A 7707-nucleotide genomic window follows, 5' to 3' on the forward strand; every position below is an offset into this window, starting at 1 on the left:
GAGTCTATAAAACCCTGTATTTGCTTCTACGTCTACCATTTTTGTACAAATTCTATCTTCTTTGCCCGTCCACTAAAGCCACACAAACAACCTTTCTTTGGCACGTCACCACATAGATAGGACTTGAAACACAGGTTCTGTTCAAAAGGAGCCATGCAATCATTTGCGAAAAAACACGGTGATCATCAAATTTTAAGGACATAAATGAAAGAAAAAAACAAAGATCCAGTGCTTGCACCCATAACTTCGAGCTTTTGGTACGTATAAACCATGTCTCCATGTGTCCCAGTCCCTAGCTACAACGCTGGCGATATAGTGAGTGGCACAGCCCGAGAAAGTAACCCCTCCCGCCACATCGACACGCTTGGCAACGGGAGCTCTGGGCACACATTATTTTCCCTTCGGGACGCCTGAAAAGCGTACGTGCGCCATCGTCATCTTCCGACCGATGACGACGTTAGCTGACCAGTGCGTGGCTCATCATGTGACGAGGTCGATGCCGGTGACGAGGAGGGCGTCGGCGATCACTTGGTTGGCCGCCTCCGACGGGTGGACGGCGTCCCAAAACACGTAGGTCGTCGCGTTCGGGCACGTCCCCACCGACTTGGGGTTGCAGAGGAACACCGTGAACTCCACCTTCCCCGTCCCGCAGCATCCCCGCTTCGCCTCCGTGAACCCTGACACCACAAACCCGCACACAGACAGTTGAGCACGAACGACAGAGCGTCACAAATCTGCAATGTCAGGTTAAATGCCGGTATGACAGAAAAAGAGAAACAGTGCCATGCATGGCACTGGCGCCCACCTTGATCTCCAGGGGAGGTGACGAGGCTGTACAGCGGCGTGTAGATGTCGAAGACGGCGATCTTGAGGTCGTGGTACCGCTTCGCCAGCGAGCTGACGGCGGCGCTCATCTTCCCATTGAACCGCTGGGAGTCGCTGTTGAGCCTCGACACGCACCCGGTGCTCCCGTGCCCGAACAGCGTGATCGCCGCGGGGAGGCAGCCCAGGGGTGGCAGCGTCGTCACCGCGATGCGCCGCGCTCCCATGCCGTACAGTTGCTGCGTTCGGTTTCAGTTTCAGAAATTAATCACATGGTCGATCGATCATGACCACCTTACTGGACCCGTGCCGAGGATGGATCATCTAGGCTGGCGCGGCGTGGCTTACCGTCGCGCTGTTGACGAAGATGCTGACGAGGCGGTCCGAGAACTGGTCGACGGTCTGGGTCTTGAAGAGCAGAGGGTTGATGTAGTAGTTCTGCACGAAGTCACTTGCACCGAAGCTGACGATGTACAGCGAGCCGCTGATGATGGACTTGGCCTGGCTGCTCCCAGCAAACGCCGTCAGCTTGGACTGGTACTCCCTGAAGTACTCCAGTTGTTGGGAGAAAGGGATGGCATGCTGCGTCACACAATTCATTTGCCAAAGTTAACTAGAGGCCATTTAAACTCTACAACCAATATGCAAAGTGCTACTGGTGTCCAGAAAAATAATGATGAGGCGGCGACAGATAACTAATCCACTTATGATCTCGACGAGCTGTGAGCAATGAACATGAAGTAGCATGCAGGCAGAACATCTGAACTAGAACTTCTCCTTTAACGATGCCGATTTCTCGAGACATCGATGATCGATGATACTTACATACATAAGCGCCGTGTGATCGTAGTAGCCGGATCCAGCAGACGCGAAGTTGGCCCCGATCAGAAGGTTCTTCCCTGACGCCTGCGGGCTGAGATATGCGGGCGGGTAGCTAGTAAACCCCAGGGTATCAGCTGCAACCACGCAAGCCGTAACAAGAGATATATTAGCAAGTGCAATCATAATACTGCAAAACCATGTAAGTAGATGCTGAAGAACGCATCTAATTAACAAGATAAGAGTGTGACTGCATACTGACCAGTGATATCGGTAGCCAGCTTGCCGTTGCAAAACCTGCCGGTGGCCACGCGGTTGGGGAAGTCCCTGCCGTAGGGAGGGAAGTCCGCCTTGATGAGGGTGTGGAGGTAGTCGTTGTTACCTATATCCACCGAAGAGTCGCCGAAGGTGAAGACCCCCGGCACGAGCGGCTGCGCCTCCCCGCCATGAGCTCCCGCCAGAAGGAGCACAGCCAGGAGCAGCAGGCACCTCGCCTCCATTGCAGAACCAAGACGAGTGTGTGGTTATCTTGTGAGGAGAAGCACGGTCTGCTCTAATGGAACGTGTGTGACCTTTATATAAGACACACATACAACCGAGATGGCACATACAATTTGCAGTGGTTAATGCGTTTGTTATGAGTCCATAACTGCACCATGTGAACAAGCCGCCCTGACAAAGACCAGGAAGCACCCAACCCAGTAAGTACTCTTGGTGGGACCTAGCTGTCATATCCATCCAGAGCAGCATGCACTCTAGCTTCCGTGCACCGAGTTAATCTGTCCTCCATCACACAACACGCTGAAATACAGTACGTGATCTTAGCAAATTTGCTAGCGGCGGTCTCCTTCCATTCCATTCCATGGTTGTCGCATCACATCAGTATCACCATGCCCTGCACCCACCGCATGGTTATCCACACTAACTCCTCCGTCGTCCATCCGCAATGGCGACTATTTATTGTGCTGATAGGGAAGCAGGGCGGTGGTTGAGCGAGGGAGTCTATTGATGCTGTGCACATCACAACGCATTGGCAATAGAAATGGCATGAACATGAGACGAATGAAGGCGCCAACAGCCCACCACGCAACCACTAGCTAGCCAGTTATTGCACATGTTGGAGTACTGGCACAATATACGCGGTTGGGACTCGCGCATTGGGTCCAAACTGGAAGGATCGATCATTCACAGGGCCTGCTGGTGCTGGGTGTAATAGATTGTAGATTCTGGAGTGCGTGGTCTGTGCGGTGCAGATCTTTCTCAAGTACAATGTGCAGCTGGGAGGTCTGTCTGGAGGACGACTTCCATCAATGCCAGTAGTGAGTGAATGCTGTGGTGCTGCACGCGTCAGCTCTATGAGAATGCTGTGGGGAGGAGGCGGGTAGAGGGAATCCATGGGATAGGTTTCTTGCCTGGTTGAAGTTAGAGTAGCTACTTGGAAGCTACGGCGAAAGCAGTGGCTTGGTGGTAGTAGTGGTACCAGGATGGTATGCAGTACACTCCTGTTTACCGGCAACACTGCTATTATTGAATTAGAGCAAAAGAGTTCTTATAAGATTCTCATGCATTGCATGATTAGTGGGACCTGAGCTGTAGGTGGACCTTTTTTTCTCTCCAAAAGGAACATGGATTTTCATTTTTAGCATGCTCTATGTGGATTCAGGGATATACTGGAAATATTACCAATTTAAAGTATGTTGGGCACATACGAAAGCTAAGGTGAGCGTACCTGATAAAGGACATGGTAGTCTGCATGATTTGGAGACATAAACTGTATGCTGAAAGTTAACTGCATTTCCAAACACACCAAAAAAAAAAACAGGGTGAGATAGATCAGCAGCAGTTCTACAATTAAGAAAATACAGGATCTGATAACGTTCTTATGTGAAAAAGAACTGATGTTTTACTACACTAGCAATAGCAAAGGAAATGATGTTTTAGAAGTAGAACATGTATGGAAGAGCGTATTTCTTTCTGTATATTACTCTATGCAGCAATATCCAACAAAGTTTTTTTTTAGCACAATCTTGAAAAGGAAAACAGCACTGTGTTAAAAATGTTAAACAAAGATAGGATGGAACTTGCATTTCCATACAAAGCGAAAAAATTCATTTACTCGTTTAAATAATAATGTATTACTTGGCAATTTGGCCTATACAGCTTATTTAGTTTAACCAACAATGCACACCATGCACAGCTATGTTAGCTGAGATTATCATGATTGTGGCAGAAACCATATCTCACTACCACGAGTCCAAGAGTATATCAACAGGTATGATGAATTATTTTTGTATTTTAATCGCAAAAATAGTAATAAAAAAAAGATAGAAGCATCCTAAATTAAGGTTCATCTGAAACACATAAAGCATGGCATCACCTTGAAATCAGAAGAGCTGATAAAGGGTCCTACCTGGTTTGATACCTTTGAGGCAGAAAAGGAAAGAAAGATATGTGTGTTTCTATGTCATACATAAGATTGTGAAAATGACAAAGTAACAATAGAATAGTTGCAAGTTTCTGATAACGGACCAAAGCTACTAAACTGATCCATCCACTGCTTTTCTAGACAGTTCCTTACAGAAGGTTGACATCACCACATAGAAGAAGATGAGAATACCTTACAATATACTACTATATATAAAAATCAATGGCTACAGTTAATACAGGGACCTACCATTTGCAAGAATATATAGAGAAATGATCATCTTCCATGAGGTTAACATCAATGTTGACAGACCTAACTCATATAAACCATCAGTGATGCAAGTAGCAAACACAACCAAAGAGAGAGGCACCTAACTCAGTAAGCACTAAGCACTGAGGCTTTAGTCACAGCAGTTCAAAATGTTACAGCGACCTTTTATCCTGTCAAAATCATTTGAAAAGAGTCTCAAAAAGATGACATAAATATGAGATATGGAAGGCTACCAAATGATGCTAGAACAGTTAATAAACCTTTTCTGGTGTCAGTGTTCAAACGAAGCTTGAATGATATACCATATCCAGACCTCTATAACATATTCCGAAGTTTGCTGTTTCGTAGAAGGAACAAATGCAATCTAATTTGGAGAAAATTACACAAATTGTGTGCAAGAGCTAAAGAGTGTTGAACTAGCATTCCATGATGAAGTGATAAAACAATTTAATAGATTGATTGTATCTCTAGTTTACCCCAATTATAGCGGGAGCATGGAGCACTGCATGGGTAATATAGATCAGATGCGGTAACTAAGCCAAAAATATTAGCCCATAGTTTCCATATATGGCATATTCAGAGTTGAGGCATGTAAATGCAGAGAGAACATGCCAAAGAGGAACTGAGGTGTAACAGCAACAAGTATAAATCAACTATAGCTTTCTTCCCGTGAGGAACAGTAGCACTTGAAAGGTACATGATAGTGTTTAATTAGCAGCAAAATCAGTTGGATGTCGTAATCAGTGTGTTCAAATACTAAAAACAGGACAGCCTTTTGAGAATCTGTGAAACAGTGTATGCATATTTCAACATAACAACGACTAGAAGAAATCTCAAAATAGATAGTTCATCATGAGTGAGATACGGGCGCAATGCGGAAAATATTTCCGTAATTATTGGCATCCTTTCATTTAAAAGTGAAATGCAGTTCTTTTAGACACGGCAGATCCTTTAACTATGGAACATGAAGGAGGGGAACAGTTACGGAGATGATGACAGTGCAACTAACATAATGAAGCATACAAGGACAATGATGCCCTTATCAAGCAAGGCATCAACAGTAACATCATTCAAGTGTCCAAGTCATAACTGAACTCTGAGAAAATAACTGGAAGCAGAACAGTAGAAAGAGTATCTACTCATCACATGTAAGGTTCAGTAAGCTAGCAGGTCACAAGATAATCTATGTACATACTAACAGATAACACAATCTTGCATCTGCAATATGGATCAATGTGAAATTTAAGAGTGAGGAGATGCTCCAAGCGAACAATTCGGCGCTGTTCTTCGATAATAAGATGATGCACATCAGATTCATACCAAACACAGAGGTGATCAAACCAAGTAGTTCAAGCCTGCATGTTTACTGGCATCTGAAAACTACAGAACGGAGCTTCTTCCGACACCTAGAGTCCACACGTCTGACCGAACACTTGACTTGCTAGCTAACATCAGCACTTAAGTACGGGCTTAACATGAAACAGAAACCCATGTATCAGTGACCAGAACCTGAAATGCTGATCTTCACCAAAGAAAAGAGAGCTACAAAACCATCTGATGCCACAGTAACTGAGCAAATCTTTCACTGTCGCCGTGAACCATCATCAAAATGTCTCAAATCTTCCACAGTAAGCCATGGACGGTCTCAAAATGTCTCCAAATCAGGCACCCCTGTGCAGCAAAACAAAGTGCACGGCGTTTCACAGTCCCCCCTCAAAAGACTTGCGCCGCTGCTGCGACCTCTGCCCGTGCTGCGCCCAGGGCACCAGCGTGATCTCCGCCATGTCCCGCGGCGGGCCGGGGCTGCCGCACCCCGCCGGCGCGCCGACGCCGTCCCCTCCGCCCTTCCCCTCGCCATCGGAGCCACCGGCCTTCCGATCAGCGGCAAGCGCCTCGGCCTCCACGTCGCACACCGCCGCCAGCAGGTCGATGGCGCCGGCGTCCTCCTCACGCACCACCGCCATCGGGGCCTCTGGCTTGGGCGCCGCGAGGACCCTCCCGCAGCCCGGAGGGTACCTCCGCACGGCCGAGAGGCGGCGCGTGACCACCTCCGCTGCCGCCGGAGCCCCGGTCCCGGCCATCGGCCCTTCCGCCCCGCCGCGATCGTGCCCCGCGGTCTCTGGGAGGCGAGCCGCCGTGGGGGTTGACGAGGGTTTGGTGGCCGCGCGCGCGCAGGGGGGCTTGGGCGGTGGGCCGGCGCTGGCGGCGGAGGGGGCGGGGGCCGGGCGGCGGGGTGGCTGGGCCGCATTGCCCTGCTGGCGGCCGCAGCCCGGCGGGAAGCGTCGGACGGCGGAGGCGAGGCGGCGACCGGCGGGCAGCGGCGGGAGGGATGGTGGTGGTGGTGGAGCCGTCGCCATTTGGACTGTAGCGAGGCCTCGAAGTTCGTACCGAACGAATGGGAGGAAGATTTGCAGAGGAAGGAACCGCCGAAGGAAGATCTTTTTACCACGGTCAATTTGCTCGGCCGGACATTTTACACAATCTAAAACAAAAAAAAAATGCATTTTGATATAATATTACAAAAAAAATAGTTTCACTCAAAAAAAATATTTTCTTCAAAGAAACTTCTTTATCTATTCATCAAAAATTGCATCCACGTCCGCAAACTAAACCTGATCATGGACAGCCCAGCCCGACGACCGAGCCCAAAACACCCAAGCTTCGAGCTTGACGTTCGGGTCGGGCTTGCACTCCATTTTGCAGCCTGAAAGTGTACTTAGACCCGGCTCGGTCTTTGATTTCTCAGCATTTCGGGCTGGGATTTCAGGCTTATATCCATTTCGGCCAGGGTTACACGTGTATGTTCTATGAAACATCAGTCGGGCGGGGCTTTCGGGGAGCAACTAATTAACGAGCGCTCCTTCGGTAGTCTCACAACGATCAGCGCTACTTGGCGCGCTCACAGCCATTTGCCACGTGTCGTGCTCTGGATGCTTCCTTTGAATTTTGTTTTTTTTACGCACGTGTTTTCGGCTTTTTAAAAGGTTTTTTTGGGTTTTTTTACCGGTCTTCCCTAGCTTTTCGACCAAAAAAAAATTTCGGGAAAAAATATTGCGCAAAAAAATGCATTTTTTCGTGAGACTCATGATTTTTTTTTCGCGAGAGGCACGGTTTTGCTTCCGCGAGAGGCATGGTTGTGCTTTCGCGAGAGGCATGGGCGTGCCTCTTTCGGAAAGGAAAAAAAACGCGTTTTTTATTTTTTTTTTCTTTGGCGAGAGGCACGATTTTGCTTCCGCCAGAGGCACGGTTGTGCTTTCGCGAGAGGCACGGGCGTGCCTCTTTCGGAAAGGGAAAAAACGTGTTTTCTATTTTTTTTTCTTCGTGAGAGGCACGGTTGTGCTTTCGCGAGAGGCACGGGCGTGCCTCTTTCG

General features: G+C 48.2%; 1 protein-coding gene across 1 annotated transcript; it reads right to left on the reverse strand.

Moving 5' to 3' along the window:
- Positions 1-138: 138 nt before the first annotated feature.
- Positions 139-2196, reverse strand: LOC119287749 (GDSL esterase/lipase APG-like). Its single transcript, XM_037567355.1, has 5 exons — positions 1904-2196; positions 1648-1778; positions 1171-1404; positions 806-1061; positions 139-677 (listed from the first exon to the last, which is right to left on the reverse strand). Exons 1-5 carry the CDS (start codon positions 2139-2141, stop codon positions 481-483), a joined length of 1056 nt encoding a protein of 351 aa, XP_037423252.1. The 5' UTR covers positions 2142-2196; the 3' UTR covers positions 139-480.
- Positions 2197-7707: the final 5511 nt, after the last annotated feature.

This window comes from Triticum dicoccoides, chromosome 4A (assembly GCF_002162155.2).
Source record: "Triticum dicoccoides isolate Atlit2015 ecotype Zavitan chromosome 4A, WEW_v2.0, whole genome shotgun sequence".
Classification (NCBI taxonomy): Eukaryota; Viridiplantae; Streptophyta; class Magnoliopsida; order Poales; family Poaceae; genus Triticum; species Triticum dicoccoides.